Source organism: Myzus persicae, unplaced genomic scaffold (assembly GCF_001856785.1).
Source record: "Myzus persicae strain clone G006 unplaced genomic scaffold, MPER_G0061.0, whole genome shotgun sequence".
Lineage (NCBI taxonomy): Eukaryota > Metazoa > Arthropoda > Insecta > Hemiptera > Aphididae > Myzus > Myzus persicae.
The window spans coordinates 283449-304983 of NW_019101814.1; the positions used below are offsets into that span (position 1 = coordinate 283449).

The following is a 21535-nucleotide window of genomic DNA, read 5'->3' on the forward strand; positions in this document are numbered from 1 at the left end:
TCCTTAACTAGTACAAACAATTAAAAAAAATTTAAAATAATGTTTTTAGTATATTTGAAAATTCCAAAAATCATATTTTAAATAACAAAATTATTAAAGAAAAAAGTGGGTGAGGACGCTTGGTGAATCACCCTGTACATTATATTACTACCTATGTGATTCACATTCACTTTTATGACTAAATTTTAAACATTTTAGAGCTTGCATTGCATAATAAAAGCGGTTAAGAATTTGTCATCGACCATGTCCCAAAACGTAACATAAAAAATAAATTTAAGCATAGTAACAATTTCAAGTCAAACGTAAATCAATTCATTTTGTATAAGCTTTCAGGTTAACTACACATTATTTACCTTAAACTTATATTTTTAAAGAAAAAAACGTACAAAAGTAAAAACATGTACATTAAAAAAAAATATATGTATTATATATACAAATATTTATATACCTATATACTATGCAAATATGCATACACTTTTTCCGCCTACTTACAACTTATGAAAAACATATTTAAAAGTACCGAATAAACAGTTTTTAAAAATCAAAATTATGCAATTCGAAAATATATTGATGTTACAATTTTTTAGCTATAAAGTATATTAAATGCATGGACTCTCAACTTAAATATTCAGTTAGTAGAAAGTTCGATACGTACTGATTAGTCCATCAGGTAAAGAAATAATTAAATATACCATTTTGAATTTCGAAATAGATCATATTATTTAAAATTGAATTGTAAAATATTGAACATGGATAGGTTATGCAATGATTTACAAAATAGTATTATTCTACAATTAGACAAACAACCCTTCGTTTCAAAATGTAAAAACTAATCGTTTAACTAAATAAATGCAGTTTATGAATGGAGAATAGTTGTAGTTGTCGTACCTAAGCGTTATAATGCACGTCGTGCTTTGGACGATAATATTATGGTGCTATACTGGCATATTATATATTATAATATGTATTAAACAAATTTATATGCACTTTATAAGTGGCATATTAGGTATTTGAGGTACCTTATAATTTACTTGTATTATGGTTTACATAACCATCAACCAGAATCATAATAATATCCTTTACCTGGCACGCTACAACAGTTCAATACACAATATTGTGATGATAATATAACAATCGTGAATATTTGGGACTCGTGAAACTCGTATTATTCGTAGTTGTTACTTAAATTATTAAAGGTTAAGTTATTGTTTAAAATAAAAATATCATTATTATGTGTAATTCATTTTCACAACACTTTAACCCGCTGACAATATTGTCGCTTACAAATTACAACTCACGAAAGCGGTATAAGACCGTTAAAATAATTATTGTTCAATAACTATAGATAATATGTGTATCCTATTATTATATAATCAAGATGTTTATTTTATTTTATTTTTTTGGTTTTGTTTCCGTTTGAACCCTTTAACTCTTGTCAAAATGGTTTTAAAAATCTTTTCTGGAAGTATAGTATGAATAAAATAATAATACATAAAAACTTTTTTCAGACAGCTAAAATACTAGGTATTAGGTACATACGTGTTTGCATTATAGATAAAAAATATCTGTTACTACCTATGTAGTTTATCGAACCTATAAAACGTATCGGCCAACACATAATATAATGATGGAATTTAATCAACGAAAGATATGTTTCCACGAGATACGGATTATCCAGCTATGTTTACTGATGAGATTAATGGCCGTAATTTTGGCGATTACAAGAAATGAGGGCAAATGCGGTTATTATCATCTGGCGGAATAACGTGTTTACATCATGACCATTGCGAGAAATAGGAAGAGAAAACGTGAATTATTTTTTTTATTCCGCATCTTCAAAAGTAGGCGATTATTAAAGTAAAGAAAGGAAAACTGCAATCATAAAATTACGTGTTCGTGTACGTGTGGTATGCTTTTACCAATAGCAGAATACACGCCGACTGTCGTAAAGTAAACCACGGTAGTAGGCACCAGGCGCGTGTGAACTTTAAAAGTGACATTCCAGAGTCTGACGGTAGATTTAGGTTGGTCCATATCGACGTTTATCGCGCAGTAGGATACTAGGATAGATGAGTGGCATTTCGATGTTTCGATGTCGCGTTACCTCGCCACCCATAATTATTAGATACGACGATGACGTTGTTTATTCAACGCCCGAGCTGAAAAGATACATGTCTCGACCCGTGATGGTTTTGAAAAATTAAAAAACCAAAAAGCAAACGGATCAAACTCGAAAATCCGGATTTTTTCGAAAAAAAAAAAAAATAATAAAACCAAATCATACACAAGGCGGACTGCGTTTGTGTGAGATAACACGCAGCGATGATTTCCGGCAAACACCGGATCGAAAGATCTCGCTTAAACGACGACGACGAGGAAGAAATCGAAATGCGTCTGTCGCAAATCGGGGTCACCGCGCGTATATATGCAACGTATAATTATAATATGCACGTGTATGCTGAAATATACACAGACGCGCATGCACACGTCATATACATACATTGGATGCGTTTTCGGGCGGCGATTGCAGACGGTGGCGACGGTGGCGACGGTGGCGACGGTGGCGGCGGCGGTAGGATCTATTCGTTCTTGTATATTATTATTATTGTTCCTCGCTCGCTCTCCTCCTTTCTCCGCCGCCGCACCAATCGGCGTCACTCTCTCCCTCTGGCGCGCGCGCGCGTCGCTCAAAGAAACCGGTGAACGCGCTCGGAGACCTCTCGGACGCCGGTTCGGTCAGTGCGATGCCAACTGTGTTAGCGTCCGCGTTACACGATGACGACCGTCGTCAATCATCATCTTCCCCCGTGGTCCGCGGTCACCGCAGTGGCGTCCATCGCCGCGATCGTGTTCGTCTCGTTGGCGCCGGCGTCGCTGTGTTCGGTGCAGCAGTCCGGCAGCGGCAACGGGCTGTGGGACGACCTGGTCGGCAAGTGCGACGGTCCCAGGAACACGATGGACTGCGTGCGCAGCCGGCTGTACAATTACGTCGATCACACGTTCGACTCCGACTTCAACATCACCGACGGGCTGATATTCACCAAGAACTCCAACGACTACGAGTCCATGTGCCCCCCCGGCAACAACGAGACCTCCACCACCCCCGCGTCCTACCGGGAAGCCCGAGCTCCTGAAATGGTAATGACGCGATCCACACGAAACGAGGGTTTTCCCGCTCGCCGTCGTCTCTATTTGCGTTACTAAATTCATCACATCGGTTTTACTCGATCGGCCGGCTATCGCGATTAGGTCGAGACCGGTGACCGCTAACCGCAGAAACCGCAAACCGGGGGGCCCACTCATTCCATTTAGCCGGGTGTACGCATAGCTGTAGGCGTCACGTACACATAATAATATTATACACGGGAATCGCGCTCGTTTGCATTTGTCGCGGAATTCTAGTGTGCTGCACTCCGCTAACCACAATCGCGTTAAATAGGACCTAATGTAATAACAAACGTGTTAACGCGGAAATTGTGCTAGCGCATTTTACCGTAATAATAATAATGATAAAATTCGACTGATTAAAACCGGTCAGCGGCTGTGTTCCCACCGACGACCGTCAACTGGTTTGTTGTGAAAAACAACTGTTCCATATTTTTATCATTTATACCATTATATTATACCTCCCCGGGATCCCTGGATAATGCCCCCCCCCCACGGAGGCGTCGTATGGTATCGGGCTAGGGCTAATTCGTTATTTTGCTTTTCTGCAGGAAGAAGAAGCAGCAGCCGATGACGGCTGGTCCGACGTCACAGAGCAGCTGTACAAAAAGGGCGCCAAGTACTTGGCCACCCACGACTTCGAGGCTACTGTACCGAGTTTTTTGGGCGGTGGACCCGGTGCTAAGGTTCGCCTGTCGCCCAAAAAAATATTGCCCGACGGCGGTATAATCCTGCGGATGGACGTGTTGCCGGCCGCGAGAGACGCTAGATCGCCTAGGTTCATGCACAAGATGATAAGTAAGCAACGCGTTCGATTATAATAGGAGTTATAGAACTCTCGTAAGACCCTAATCAAGTCAATCTGTATGTGGGCGTTTATTATAGGAGGTCATACTTAAGATAATTACAGTGATTTGGGTGTCCGTAAGTGTATCGTTGCAGTATAATATAACTGTTAAATGTATGGAGTTCAATAATAGGCAGGTATTATAAAACCCAGCGGGTAGGTAGGTACCTAGATATCAATTGAAATACCAACCTAGATCTAAAAAAGCAGTTTAATTCATATGCATTAAGCATAGGAAGTCAACTCATCACCAATATTACCATAAGGCGTAAACACAGAGTGTTTTATCTACTCTATCCGTGTTAATCAATTTGAATTAAATTACAAACATGTCTGTTTGAAGAATACTGCCAAAACGAATACATTTTTAGACGTAGATGTTGAATTCACTCTGAAATATTTAATTAAAGCAATTAGTCACGAACGTATTTGAATACGTTATTAAAAAGAGAAAGCATTTAAACTGTCTATGAGGGGCCTTGAACTTGATTTGGCTGGAATCCAAGTACGGCGACTCCGATTTACCACCAGTGAGTTTTATGTGTGTCAAAACGATGTCTTATCGTAAATACACCATGATTTTCAATAAATTATCCTCATTATGATTAAATATCACACAACACTCTAATACGAATCGTTTGTTTGTTATTTTTTATACACACATTATTTACTCGCCTTACTGTTTCAACTAACTTTATGTTTTTAAATCATTTATGTTTCATCTATAATAAACATCATGTTTCATAAACACAAATAACATACAAAAAAATCATTTTGAGTCTTATAAACAATATAATTAACTACCTAATCTTATCTAAATATAATCATGATCCTTAAAATGTAATCATAAAACTAGTAAATCATTCCAAGACATCACTCTTAAACATTAATAAGTATTTGTATGTGTAATATGTGTATTGGTAGTTAGGTTTATTATACTTAAAAAAAAGAATGATCTAGTTTAATTTTAGTTAATTTAATTATTAGTTAGTTTAATATTAATTTAATCTATTTGTTTATTTGTTGTATTTTTCATAACTTTTCAATACACTAATATTGTATTATTTATATTTGATATGCTTAAACATGCAGTAGAGCAGATTAGTACAGTAGAAATTTACATGATACACAATTAGTTTCCTAAATCTCCAGGCCATGCTCCGGTCAACAAATTGTTTAATTGTTGTGAGTAGGTATAGGTAGGTAATAAAAAATATATTGCTTTAAGATGTGAGGTAATTAATGTAGAATGTACATATTATTAACCTAACCGAAATTTAGTTATACATATTAAGTTAATCTCCCAGTTAAAATGTACATACTAGTTAGCTGAAGTTTAATGGGAACTTGTTAAATGACAGATACATATTCCTCGAATAGCTTAGAATACTTAAGTAGATTCCAAAATCAAGAACTCAATAATATCAACATTTTTCTTTCACTTTTTTGGGATCGGAGAGTTAAAATACGAGTTTTTATAGCTATTTTATTATACATAGGTAGGTACCTAAATATTTTAAATAACACATTTTCACTGAGCATGTTCATAATTTAAAAGTAATACACCATAAGACATCTAAATCATATAATATATGAGCCACAAAGTGATCCCACAGTTATACTGTATTTAAATATAAAACGAAACTTAATATTATGTAGAGAACTAATAAAAAAAATATATGAATAAAATACGAGTTTCGTTTTTAAACACAAAATCTCGTGACATTATTATAAACTTGGAATGTAATATATTCTAAACTCTTTAAAAATATTTTGAGGAATGAAAATTAATGTAAGTACACCGTCCATCGTAGCCTGTAGGTACATCGTAATTTATTTCATCAGGTACATAAGCTATTGTGGCTGGACTGGCTTGTATCTAACTAAATATTACATTCAAAATCAATAATATAAACTCAACGCACCTAAATAATAATGCTACAAAAACCAGTATTAAGTAAGACACATTTTTTTTTTGTACCTTGATATTTTATAATTATGTTTGGAATTTAATAGAAATTATTTGGGATAGTTATTATAATATATTATGATACAAAGGATATTACCATTTACAATCAAATTTGTATTAAAAAAATATTCTTTAAACTAGGAATAGGTACTAAAAAAAATTTTTTTTAAGTGACATCTAAGATATCAGTTGAATATACGATTTTTGTGAAATTATTACAACTTATAACATTTATAGGTTACTTTTTATACAAACAGATTAAATAATGTTTAGATTTTAGAACAATATCTTTAACATCTTCTTTTAAACTAAACATTGAAAATTTTCAAAGAAATCAATTTTTGTTTTTGATTTAATCATTTGTTTGTTATAACAAGATTTTCTCTGTTACAATGCTTCGAATATTTATACTCGCATAATAAATTGTTTTTATGATAATTTGTTCAAAATAATGAATCAAACCACTATCGGAATATAATTTGTTTGCTGGAAAACGAACCTTTCACTATAAACCTATTACTGTCTGCAAATCCTTTAAAATAGAGAAAGAACATGAGCAAGGAAACATGTACAAGTATCGTACTTAAGTCAAACAATACATTTTATTGCTCACAATTCATCATATAAATATCAGACATATTATGGAGTAAGGAACACGATTGATCTTTTGAGGCATTGTAAAACATATATTCGGCGTAAAAATTGATTAGAAAAGTTTTATCTAATGATTGAACTAAAATGTATCAACTAATATATAGAATTTATCTATGTCAAACATTTTACTTGGTAACTAATTCAATAAATGTTCAATTAGTTTCGGTTTGTCGCGCGTCGCGTGTGCGACGATTTCAAATGGTTTCACGCCAAACACAAACACGCCGGACATCATCTAAATTGTATGGAATTGCTTATATTCGTCCGCCCGCCCACTTTCGTCATGTATTTAGCACTGTTTACGGAACCGACGCGATCGATATTAATAATTAGTATTAATCGTCGTGTGACGGTAATAATGTCATTATATTATCATATTATTACTACTATCGTGTCCACAATGTTAGACAACATCGCGGTGGACGTGGGAAAAATCGGTCGTTTCTTTAAGCGTGTGTTCACGAATTACCATAATGGTATTATTATTAATTTGAAAACCGACAGTGCGTATCGTGTGTTGTACGTAGGCACTCGACAGCAGGCAAATTAAATCTGCTTCCTGCTGCACTCTTACTGGAGGCCGTTTTGGAATAATACCTAATGTATTTCATTAGCCTAGATTTTCGCGATGGCACTAATAATAATAATTGGTATATCGCGTAGGCACACGAGTTTGGTAAAGCCGGGTGAAAAATTAGACGGAAAAACAAAGGCCAAAAAACACACACCAATTATTGTTGTTGTGCTATAATGAATGACACTGAGGAAGAATAATAATAATAGCACCTAATAATAAGACGATCCTCGACGTCCGTGAAAGGACCCGTAGTCATATAGTGTCGTGTTGTACCTATATAAAATGTAACTCTGATAACATATAACACGACTTAAGACTAATTGGTATGTCATGAGAATACTGACCGTGGCACGGGACGTGACGTATTTGCATATATTTTGTTTTAGGAGAGTAAATATAATATAAGAGAAATCTGATTAGAAACAAATGAGTTTCATGATGCCGGTAAATAAAATCAAAAAACGATTACCTACCTATTGTATATTTTTGCATGTGTTGGTATTTATTTGTGTGCAATTATGTTGTAGCGATTTGGAAGGGGTTTTATTGCACAATTCATAATTCTTTTAGTTGTTAAATAATTTATAATAAAATACAAATTGTTGAATAAAGTAAACCAACTACACTCACCAAAATAATGGGCTTATGCGATTTTATTCTTAATCCTAGATATAATAAACATTCGACATTTTCAAAAATAAATTATTATTTTATGAATATGCTCAATGGAAATATTTGCATTTATTGAAATGTATCCACTTTAATCAACTTATATAATTAATAATTTTTTTATACTTTAACTTTTTTTTTGAAAAGTATATATTATGAATTGCGCATAATACTTAATTACATAGTTCAAGTATTTTTAAGTGCACATTTTAAAGTGGTTTTGTTCATTAATACTATTTAAATGTAAGCATCTTAAATCCTGCAGGCAATAACAGACGTGTATTTTATATGTTTTCCTCAGAGCAACTGTTCAAAAAGAAACTTATGTCAAGCGGAATGGCTCTTATGTTGATCATCAAGCTGATCAAAATCAAGGTTCTGTTATTGTTGCCGCTTTTGATCGGAGCGGGAGCCGCCAAGAAGATACTGCTCAAAGTCCTACTGTTCGTGTTCCCACCGTTGGCCCATTTGTTCAAGCTGTGTTCGTACTACCACCATCACGCCTCCAAGTTCTATCACTTCCACCATCACAAGGTATGCGAGAATGTAATCAGCAGATATGGGTCGTTGTCGGTCCTTATCGTCCTTAACTTGAAAAATAAGATTTGTTCTTTAGTTGATTTTACACCTAGCATAGGGATATGTTTAAAGACCTCATCATATCTTCAGGCTGCTTAAACTCTTTATAACAATTCATTTTGGAAGTAATATGATCATATTGTTAATCTTTGTCTGACATGGTTTCAGCTTTGTTCTTTTCAATCGTTTCATTTTCAGTATCATACAACGATACCTCAGACCTATGAAAATTTAAAACTGACAACTTCGCTCGAAAAATCGTTAGCAATCGTTAGAATTTTTAGGCATAAACTATTATTTCTTTGATCTGCCGACAATCGTTCGCAATCGTGCTAACAAAAAGGATTTACGACGGATTTATGACGGTTTTCAATTAAGGTCGTTGTCTGTGGCCTATCATTTTTAAGGAATTATCTTATCCTTTTTGCTGTTCATGTTGACCAATGTGAAGTTACACACTCATCTCCTAATCGACCATATTTTAATAGGTACAAGTGGTACCATCCGATGTATAAAATAATGTCCGGTACCGTACGATTAATTGAAATTAAACATAATATACAACGCGTTCGAAATCAAATTATCGTATGAACCCATGTTGTTATGCAGCAATATTTCAGAATGACGATAAGATAATAATTAGTGAAATTCAAACCATTATACACGTAATGACAACAACGACTAAGGGGGTCACGAAACATATATAATGAAATAACCTATGTGTCCATTTGTCATAATTATACCATCTCGCCGAGACTTCGTTAAGCACTCTCTTCGTCTAGTTTTTAATAATGCACAAGCTACACACATAGCTTTCTTGCAATAGACAGCCCACATTAATATTATTGCAACCACCGCTGCTGTTTAGACTGTCTAGAGCATGTGTCATCACATTATTATTTTGGCGAAAGCGCGCGCCGTATAGGTATGCGAGATAAATTTAGTATATGAATCGTTAAGTATCGCTCATTCGCTATTTAATAATTCATAACAATAATAGTGTAATAATATAATTATATATATATATATATAATCTGCAGTTGATTAATGATATCGATTGTTTCGTCTATTCAGGTGAAGCACCACCACCACCATCTCAAGATCCCTGTTCCGGTACCTGTGCCAATCAAACCACCACCGAGCTACCACGGAGATTACTACCCTGCCGGTCCCACGTTGGACCATCCACCTCCGTCGGGACCATACGATTCTCCCGAGGTACATACTTATGCCATGATATAATTTTTTTTCTGGTCGTTTTGCGATGATACTATCCAAACTGAGCTGAACCCAACCCAATTTTAACAATGATTTCGACGATCGTTTTAGGCTTTGGGTGGAGGCGGTGACTATTACAACCGTAACAGTTTGGAAATGAGCAACGTGGTGTCTGACCACGCGGACGAGCTGGCCAGTTGGGGGTTGGGCGAGTACGGGGAAGGCACGTCACAGTACGACGCCCCCAAGTACTCGTACTCGGCATCGCCCGCTCAATACGAACCGCTCAAGTACGGCGGCGACGGCGGTGGAGGTCCTCCTCCACCATCGCCGTACGCTGAGAAGTACGTCAACAGAGTGGACAACAATCACGTAAGCATGAATCTAAATTTTTTCCATTCATGTCCCGCATGAACAGTGGGCTACTCGGTGAATAAAGTTTTTTCCTCTCAAAGTCTCAATAGACGTGTTCGAAACACTGATTGTTTATTTATAATAATATGTCTAAAAGCCGGACAGCAGTGTCAAATAATAATATAGCCAATATGAAGTTAATCCAATATGGACGAAACTAGACATTTTTATTGGCTCGGTTTGACCTATAAATCATATTATAGTAGACAAATATTAGGCCAAATGACGTAGATATCGAACACGACAATAAAATAATACTAGTTTTACGTTTTGGTGAAAATATGCTCGTATTTTACTAAATCGAAAAACACAAGCGTTTTGACAGCGAATCAATTTATATTTCCGTCAACGATTTCGAGTGAACGAAATTCGAGTTTCCGAAAGTGCACTGCAGTACAGTATTATGACGTATGGCCCGTAAAATTAATGTAAATATTTGAATACATCTGTGTGACGCTGCCAGTGAGTACGCGATGAAGTTTAGCGCTGAAGGTATTTGAACTCTCCATCGGTAATAAATTACGAGCTAAACTTGTTCCGGGTGCACATTAACACATTACATATTATGTCGTTTCATGGGCGACTAGAACGAGTTCCGTCAACATCGATAGTTCAACGTACAGCCGTATAATATAGGTCCTATTTCCTTCTTTTTTTCCGTTTAGACGATAATACGGGAACTGCATTTTGCACTGTTAGCACTTCTTTATCACTACCGTCGATTATTAAATGTTTTTTACCTTCGTTTACCACTGATACAATTGCATATATTGTTATAATATACATAAATTACTTATACTTTTCCACGCCGTGTTCAGTACCTACATAACATATTACACCAAAGACGTATAATCTCGGACACATCCCTTTCCAGGGAGTGGGGGGAGGTGAATAGGGATGATCGTTTTTATTCCATAACAATCTGGGCGTTAGCACTTCAATAGCATGATACAATGATATTATTATACTTATATATTGATAATATCATCTGTCACGTTTACTGTTATATTGCGAACTAAACTCGACCGCCGACGCAAATAATTTCAGGCCTTGGGCAGACCGCCACCCGCGCCGCAACAGGTGGCGACGCACGACCCAGTGTACACTCCGGTCGTACAGAAATTGGACGAGATATTCCACGAATTGGCCGTGGCCGAGGAACCATGTAAAGAGAAATTAGTGTGCAAGATGTACGGCGACCCCGGAAGATTCAGTCCACACAGCAACCTGGTGTCTGCGCAGTTGAGCAGGTAACGAATCGACGATTTCTGATTTTAAACATTTTTATGCATTATGAGCATAATATAACATCGTGTTATATGTTCATAATTTATTATATTTTTGTATCATGACGTACGATATTGTCGGTTTCGAATTTACATGTTTAAGGCTTAGAACGCGGAAGGGGTGGGCGACGGGAGGTGGGCGAGAGGGGCCGTACAAACCCGTTCACCTACTTCCGGAACATTTTTTTTCTTTCCCAGTGATGAAAAAATATAAATAAATAACGACATGAAAAAAACGACCCGCGCCACGCGACCCACTTGTATATAACCTGTTCACTACCCGACTATGGCTGGGATGACCTACTTGGCGCGCCGCCGCCGGCCGATGGGATTACTATATTATGATAATCCTTTATAGGTCACGGCCTTGAACTTGTCGCACACGGGTCGGATATAGTATGTATAGAAATCGCATCGGCGCAGCGGCAAAACGGAAAACGACACAATGAATAGATGTAAATCGTTTTGCCGCTGTACTGTGTACGATAATAATATTATTATAATTATATAATAAATAATATTATATTATACTTAATACACATTGGTAACAATAAAATAGGTACTTATATATAATCCATCACCAGACGATTGACAACGAATTGTACAAGGGCGTTACGTGCTCATAAATGTACAAAAACGCACCTGGGGTTAAAAGTGGGAGATTCGTTTCTTTTTTATGCGCTGAGACAACATTTTAATTAGAAAATATTTAAGACGTTTTAAAGGCTCTGGCACAATATTGCAAGACACATCTATATGTGAGATGGCCTGAAACGGTCCCTGAAATGGCCCGTGAAAGAGGAAATCATTGGCCCGTCTTAAATTTGGCACACTTTTAAATCGAAATGAAATTACGTCCATGGTGCGGTGTGTATTATATTATTTATACACATGAGTTCTGTGACAAATATTTACACATGTTGCCGCGTATTCAGTATGAGCTGTACTGTCGTCACATATATTATGAGCCTTTTACGTGCTACTACACTATAATATGTACATATAGGTACCTACACCCGAAACCATAACGACGAGTCGATTTATAAGACCGAAACCACATTCGAGCGTATAACGCGAAAGTGTACGCACGGGAAGCACGTATGCTTTAATTTTGTGAAATTTGATTAATTCAATTGCGAGGAAAAAAAATTTAAAAATAAAAAAAGATACTCATCGCTGTGTATAATATAATATTTTTATGATGAACGCGTGTTCTACATAATAATATACGTACCTGTCTCATCGATTAGACAAAGCATTAACAGTAGGTATAATATTTTGGTGGGATGATTCTGAATCATTTCAATATCGGTATATAAAAATCAGTTCTGGCCTAGTGTTGTTTTCTATACTACACTAGATATAATTAAGTTTTATTAAATATGACTGCGATATTAAAATAAATTATCAACTAAAAATAAAATATTTTGAAGAGCTTTAAAATCAGTTTTGAAGTGTGCGTCAAAAATTTAAGTAAATATACATTTGGAATTACATTACAACCGTAAGTTATTTACCATCATACTATTCAGATTTAATTATTTTAAATTCATTTTGTATTGGGTATTTACTATCTTCATTAAAATCCAATATAAGTGTATGGTCATTGTGAGCATAATGTCAATTACCTACCAACCCAACTTAGTCTATTATCTAAATATTATTTTGAACATAAATTATAAACATATTGTATAAAATAAATAATAATGCGTCATAAACGTTTCGTTATTATAGCAAGCATTTTCAGTGTGGAAATCCTGCTTACTTTGTACTATAATATAATCATTAATCGTAATAATATGTATCGTAACGAATATTAAGTTCTTTTCACATAAACATTGACGGTTGAAAATTACCTAGTAAATCCGTTTGGCATCTCAAAACCAGAATTCCTTCACAATAATATGATTTACGATTTCCTTTGTGTGTAATAAGTTAAACGAAATGAGTGTTAACATAATACAATCGATTTTAAAATATATGGATACATAATTCGATCGACTATCGACATTAGTTGTGCTTAAGTTTTAATTTATATCGACGGAATGCGCTGTTATAATTTCAAAAAACGAAAACCCAACTGAACAACTTGTTTATTTAGTTATGCGTTTGTATGATATACAAAATAAAAACTGTTTTTGTAACAATACGACATTAATCAGGTCAATAACCGAAATCATAATCAGGTGTATGATATTTTAATATATCGTGTTACCCGTATCGATTTCAGCTTAAAACCGTTCCGTTTGAAATCGTCTCATTCAATAATAAGAATAACTACTTAATGAGTATAGACGAAAGTCCCATAATTATATCACAACACGACTACGCCGGTGATTTTTGCATGTCGGAATATGTCAATTCACCATTTCTTTCGACGATCATTAATCATAACTGGAATAACTCAAAAATAAAGTCGTGTGTTGACTCTAAATTAAAACCTTTACAGACATGTCATTATCTCATGAAACAATAACACATGCAAGTGATTATTAATTAGTTAAACGTGAATTATGCGTGGGAATAATATAATTACCTTGACTAGGTAGTAGTATATCGTTATTGTCTTTTAAGACAATCACACGACGACGACTTGTTCACCGCAAACGACAAACAATATTATTTACATTGTCATAAAATTGTACAAATAACCACGAACATATTATTATAATATAGTATAATAATAATACTTAGACATTGTTGAGATAAACAAAATACGGATGTAATTTATTGTCTTGTATAAATCGTAATTCATTTGTTCAACAAATAACGGACAATGAAAATCCATGCTCAGGGTATATCATGATAATCAAAATAATATTGAAATCTCCTTGCCATAGGTCACTTTCTTTGACATAATAATGTGCTATAGATACCTACACTATACCACTGCGATGCGGCACGTAGTGATTATTATGATCGGGCTCACAAAGTATAAAAAAATCAAAACTAAAAAACAATGTCCTTGGGTACTTTCATTTCATCTCTTCAATAATTCCGCCCACAGACTGCTGCAGTGGGTTTCTTCTGAACATCATCACAACGTCATACGCGCGCAACTAATACAATTTTATTATATTTTCACGATTCATAATGGATCGCTTCCACTCGAGTCATTGTAACAAATGTGTTATTATTTCCATCATTATCATTATCGTTGTTGTTATTATTATTATTATTATTATTATATTTTACGTACGTGATTCCATTGTTAGCACACTGACACAAATAATTCGTTGACACATTCGTACTAGGAAAATGTCCGCACAACCAGCTTGTCATCCCGCAAAACTGGATGCATTATTATTGCCCTCGTGGCACACGCTCAGGAATGGGCATCGCGGGCAACCATCTTCAAACCTAATTTCTCCGTTTTAATTAGACGCGAGCATTACACTATTTCTGTATTAGACGAACTCAATTAATGCTTGCGTAATTACAAACTGGTTTTTACCATATATAACATCTCTTCGAACGTGTTAAAACCATGTTGTTAGATACTTAGGTATATGATATTATTATGAATTGAACGGAGTCTATAGTGCGAATATATATATTATATATATATCTTATGCAGAGTGCAGAGAACTCTAAATTCTCCGTGTTGATTTCGATACAGTAAATAAATGTTAGGAAATTCTCCAATATTGGGCAAGTAGTACCTACCACATATGTAGATACTGTTCAATAAAATTAACCATTAAAAGGATTAATGATGAAAATTGGAATGGGATTATGAGTTACTATATTATATGACTATCATAAAATATAATTGTTAAGATGCAGTGTGGTGTAGCGTAAGCGCGACCTCCAATTTTCGGTATTAAAAATCTGTAGGTAGGCCCAAATTTAGTATTAAATTTTTAATTTCTGAAATCATTTAGCATCAGGCTATTCTCTTTAAAGTTTAAACATCAAAAACACTCAATATAATTATGAATAAAAATAGTATTTTATAATATGTAAATAGTAAAATTGTAAAATATAATGTTTGTTTATCTGGATGTAGTATCACAATACATGGATGCTAAAAAATATGTGAAGCTTATTTTTACAGTCTTACTTAACTAATATGTTATACTTTTTCCAATAGAAGTATAGTTTCCCTAATATTAAGTATAGATTTTGTCACTCCTGTAAAAATTAAAATATAAATAAATATAAAATATTGGAATGGTTCATTAAGCCTCTTCATTTTATTATAGGTTTTGGTTTGTATAGGTACCTCGTAATTTGTCGATAGAATATATTAAACTCAATGAGTTGACTCAAAAATGTAATTAAAGTGTGCAAATCGACCTTTTCATTATGCATGCTATTGCCGACAGAAATTACAATTTACACGTGACGGAAAATGTATAAAAAAACAATTTAAATATTTATTGAGACATATTATTTTCATGGCGCACTTATGTTACATTTCAAATTTTTTGATGAGAATTCTTTTCGACGTCGAACTGGTTATGTGATATTAAACATAAAACTATATGAGGTTGATAGGAAAATAAGAAGTGAAGGTTTTTTATTTTGGAGGCTGGCTTTATAATATATAGTTCACGAATTTATGTATTAATTATATCTGATATTTTATGTCACTTTAAATGTCAAGTTGTCATAGTTCATAATAATAAAAAAAAAAAGTGCAGGTGCACTATATCTAATAATGCATAGAACTAGTTTAACACTATAAATAAAATAAAATAAAATATTAAAAACACTATTAGGCAAGATTTCGGAACTCTTCGGAGGCCTCGCCCACTCGTTAATATAAACATGATACAATAAAATAAAAATATAAAATATCATTTCAATATGCAAGCCATAACTGTAAATCATTTTTTTTCAACTGCAGTAAAAATAAAACGATCCGAGCAGGTCTGTCTGTGTACGGTCAAAAGAAGTGCACAAAATGTCGAGTTAATATTATTAACTACAATAATAATAATGGTAGGTACAATGAAAATGACTAGTAATCTACCTACAACAGTCCTCGGCGAGTGTTCAAAACTGTTTTCCCGTACAATATAGGTTCATTTAGAGTAATGTATTTTTTATAAAAAAAAATACAAATACACGCACGCTAATGGCAAAGTACACATTTTTTTTTTCATCGCAAAGGGGTTATTTATTTTTCTAATCCAAAACAATTTATTTCTTAAACTAAGTGCCTTGATTACCCATGTAACCTGCAGCTATACGATACAATAGCGCGTACATACAATACTCTTACAAGGCTGTTAAAATTCGTTTCCTCGGTCGCGGTCACTATTTCGCCGCCAAAGTCGGTTTTTGATTTCTAACATAATAGAAATAATGTTCTCTTTCATGTCATATCTATACTCTAGAGTGCGCCTTGCAGTACACTGCAGCGCAGGTACCGTGTAAGTACCGACGGATTACACGTCAGATAGTAAAATATCATATAAATCATACAATAAATTACAAGTGTCGAACAACAACAACAACAACAACAACAATGGGTTTAAGACTGACGACCGACTGACGTTCGCCGCGACGTGTATACCAGAGCCGGTATCCTTGTAGTGGTATATAATATAACCTAATGACTTCGATACAAAAGCCTTCTAACATCTATTCTTCGGAGGGCGCGTCGGGTGATCAATGATCACTGCAGTGTTATAGGTCATGTTTTGTGATGTAGGTACGCGTACCCATACCCGTATGGTCGTGTGGGTCCGAGAGGAACTCTGACCAGACGATTTATTTACCGTTATGGATTTCAATGGGTACCTAAATTAATCTCATTAATGACTGTTTTTCTTTTTCTGTTCAGCGAGACGGCTGCGAGTTCCGGCGGAAGGACGGGCGTCAGCGCAGACGCCGCGAGACTGTGGCGTTACGTACAGGCGGCCAAGGAAGGCCAAAACGGCGAAGACTGTCGCATCCTCTATCAGGCGTGCAACATGATCGGACTCTGATGACGACTGACTCACCGAATAAAAAAAAAAAAATTTTAAAAATAAAAAAAAAAAAAAAAAAAAACATTTAGAAAAAATGAAAATTGTCTACTCGGTACGCCGCCGCCCGGCACACGAGTACTGCAATTCACACGGTTTTTGTAATGAAGGCGTTACAATTATTCATCCTCGGCAGTATTGAATCACTTAATTATTTATTTATTTTTAAATACGTTCAAAGCTAACCAGACACGCGCAACATATACGTATAGGTATAGAATAAAGTAATATAATAATAATATATTATACGCACACATCTAGTCACCTCAATTCGTAGATATAGGGCAGCGGTCATAGACATACCTAGCCAGACAATAATATAAAATGATAAAGTCGATGGATCAGCGGTTATACTATGGGCATCGGTTTGTACGTATATACAACTGTGAAAATTCGACTAACAATATCATCAATAATACCCCTCGTGTTATTATTATTACAACACGTAAGTGCCCACACTACAATTTACCATAATATATAATATTATCACAAATTCGTAACTATTATTGTGATGTAAACAAAATGTATCGAAGCGCAAACTAGTGCTCATAATCATCTTAGACAATGATAATAATATGTACGTTATCGTAGGCTAAAAAAAAAAACACTCTATTCGTCCACTGTTAAATATCGCACACGTTATTTTAATAGTTTTTAAATGAAATTGTATTGCTGTACACCCTTGGTAAATCTCTGCACGCTGCTCTTTATGCGCAATAATGTCGTCTCCGTTCACAGGAGTCAGTTATTATTAATATAATATAGAACACTAACCGATTTCAAACATATTTATTATACCTACGCCTTACAATCCCGTGTCCTCACTCTCATTATCCTTATAATAGTAGTAGGTATTGTATTGTTTAGTAATTTATTTATTTATTATTTTTTTTTTTTACCGTAGTGCGCACTGTAAGATTCTTAGTGCAGTGTATCACGCTACCAGTTTAGTAAAACACATTGTTTATTATTTTATTTATTTATCAACCTATAATATTTATTATATACAATTTTATTTGACGTGCCCATAAATTTTGAATATTGTATAATTAGTAGTTTATTGATCGAAACAATGTGATAGTTCATAGATTACACATGTCTCAGTATACCTACCTATTGAAATGTACATAATATTATATGATAGGTAGTGAATTAGGTGTACTTTACAATATTATTACCTATAGTAATTTATTATGGAAACTATATATTATGATTATATCACTGATATCAATGTTCGAGAACTGTATGTATTTTTTTTTTTTTTTTGCTGTTTAAAACCAAATATTATAACTTTATGAGTAAGTAATATATAATATAATGTATACATTTATAATGGATATTTATTATTATATCGTCAAGCAAACAATTTTCACAGTCACTTTGAAGTTTGGTCGTTAAAAAATAAGTAACAATAGTGCAACTTATAATGTGGCACCTACCTTAAAAACTAAAAACATTTTGATGTGTTTTTATTATACTCATACAAAAAGCTTATTGTTTTAGATGCATTTAATACTATATTAGTATACATTTTAAAATTATCCTTATGTCACTGAAACGAAGAATATATCTTCTAATTAAGTTCTACAGATATGTTTTTATCCAAATTTCTTGATAAATAATGTTATGTTTTGTGACAAAATAAAATGATTAATTATTTATGTATTATATTATTATATGTATTTATTTCAATATTATATTTTGAAAAATGCGAAATTTTTTTTTAGCATAAGTGAATTATTTGACGGAAATACTGCAATATCTAATTAACATTATACATATAAATTCAAATGTTGTATGAACCAGTTATTCACTCGATCAAAAGGAAATTGTCTATCGTCTGAAATTGTACGGTATAATTATTATGTATCTAGCTTGCGTTTCTCAATAAAACCCTCATTAATAAATTATGTGGTGTTCAATAAGCAATGGATCCATGATTGTATGATATAAAATAGGATAATACCTAATCTTGGCGAAATCGTGAACTGTTGAAATCGTCTTAGTTGAAAAAACACGATAAAATGAATTTTCAAGTATATAGTCATTTTTGTACTCTTATATTTATTCAGTATTATTGTACTGGATCGATGAATATAATAGTTTTTTTTAAATGTATTATCGGTGCCATAGGTACTATCGACTATAACGTTAGAAAAAAAATGTTTATCTAAGATATACTCAAACCGGAACAGACGTAATATATCATTATTATTACTATTATTATTGTTATTTCTATTATTATTGTTGTTATTATTATTAATTATTCATCACTAACCCTTCGAGTCACAATGTTATTACATTAACAAACATGCTGGTTAAAATGCGCATTTTATTTTCGTTTCATCGTTCTAGGTTCGTTTGAAACAATTTAATAACAAACTGTAAATTACGTAAAAATAATAAAATTAAAAAAATTAACGTGTGCCTCAAATAACAGTTAAGTATACACATGGCCACATGGGTGTATGTGTACGCCTTGAAACTTTTCAACAATACAATCACACACAGTGGTATACCTACACTATATACCAAAACTATAATCTCTAGAACCGACCGTATGGTTGATGCAATAATGTCGAATATTTTAATTTACTATGAGAAACTTATAATGTTATGTGCTAATTATGAAGAAAATCCCCGTTAGATACCTTTTTTAATTCGGCTATGAGCGTGTGTACACGAAGTGTTTGAATAATATCAATTATAAGTGAACATGCGTGAGAATACAATTTTAAAAACTAATTATAATACTAAATAATTCTTGATTTTAGCATAGTATATTATTGAGGTGGTGGAAGCGATTATCAGCTATTTTATTTGATCATCGCGTGTTTGAATTTAATTTATGTAAATTTTTTTAAAATTTTTTTTTTAATACTTAGTTACCTATTTGATAAGTTTCGACGAATCTACAAAAGAAGCGATATCCTATTATGCAAATCGATTTGAAATGTACAACTCATCAGACTTAATTTTGACTGGCATAATATTGTTTATATTATTTCGTCAGTACCTACCTACTTATGTATTATAATACCTAAAACAAATAACAATTATGATAATTACAAAATATTATTTTTATTGTAGTTATGTTGATATATTACTGTATAATAGGTATTTATAGCATTAAATCACGAATGTAAAGTATGTAGCTAATCGAAAACAGTAAAATAATTTTACCGTTTTCGTGTCGATTTTCACCAGAAATCCTTTGTAAAATCTTATAATATAATCTATGTTTAATGGAAAAAAGGAGGAAGTCGCTTCGCTGTATTGTAGGATTTGAGTAAACGTTGTTGAATGTGTTGAATAGAATCTATGGCACTGACGTCTGACACTATATACTGACGTAATTTGTATACAAATACATGATACGATTCGTGTTATTACCTGTACACGCGTATTATATTTTAATATTGTTGTTAATTGTTATTATCCGACATATGGTTATGGCTATATAGCTATAAGTACCTATAGTTGTATAGTAAACTTTCCTACATTACTAAATTAAAATATCAAGTAATTATAACAATACATTTTCGATAGTCCACTATTATTAATCGTGTACGTTGTATATGATTTGAATAATAATGTTGAATATAATGTTTTATCTTATCAATTAAAATTTAAAACTGTACATTTCAATACAGTTGTATACAAATTAATTTACTTATAAGCGTATTCATAATAATTATTTTTGGTGGATAAGCTTTCACCCAAACGGTTTTATATTTGTACAAAAATCATTTTAAATTTATATCATAATTTAAAGCTTATATATTTATTTGATTTAAAATGTTGGAGGGGGGGGGGTGATGATGTAACCACTCACACATTTTTACAACTCGATATAATATTATACTTGTTGGAGTGTATAAATATAAATATTAAATTATACTATGTAGTAAAATCACTTCGAGAGTATAATATATTATAATATATCGATCGAATTTTGTATTTAAAATGTTGTAACGTAGCTGTATTTTAACCATAAGTAATGAAAAAAAAAATTCAAGAATAACTTTAAATTTGTATTTATTAATTTTAGTTTAATATTATTATGTATGTTTAGACTTTTAGAGAATAATTTTTTTAAGGGCGATCGCACCATCGTCTGCCTTAAATTATTATAACTTTTGAAAAGAGTAAAAGATTTAAAATGTTCATTTTATACTT

The 21535-nt window shown here is 33.3% G+C and overlaps 1 protein-coding gene across 1 annotated transcript; it reads left to right on the forward strand.

Moving 5' to 3' along the window:
• The first annotated feature begins 2718 nt into the window (after positions 1 to 2718).
• On the forward strand, positions 2719 to 18666 carry LOC111030488. Its single transcript, XM_022310004.1, has 7 exons — positions 2719 to 3138; positions 3717 to 3963; positions 8183 to 8415; positions 9535 to 9678; positions 9790 to 10050; positions 11140 to 11342; positions 17173 to 18666. The coding sequence occupies exons 1-7, from the start codon at positions 2776 to 2778 to the stop codon at positions 17315 to 17317; spliced, it is 1596 nt and encodes a 531-aa protein (XP_022165696.1). The 5' UTR covers positions 2719 to 2775; the 3' UTR covers positions 17318 to 18666.
• The last annotated feature ends 2869 nt before the right edge of the window (positions 18667 to 21535 follow it).

Coding starts and splice junctions, on each gene's coding strand:
- LOC111030488 (XM_022310004.1), top strand. CDS start 2,776: ATGACGACCGTCGTCAATCATCATCTTCCCCCGTGGTCCGCGGTCACC. Junction 9,679..9,789: donor GACCATACGATTCTCCCGAG/GTACATACTTAT, acceptor CGATCGTTTTAG/GCTTTGGGTGGAGGCGGTGA. Junction 10,051..11,139: donor ACAGAGTGGACAACAATCAC/GTAAGCATGAAT, acceptor AAATAATTTCAG/GCCTTGGGCAGACCGCCACC.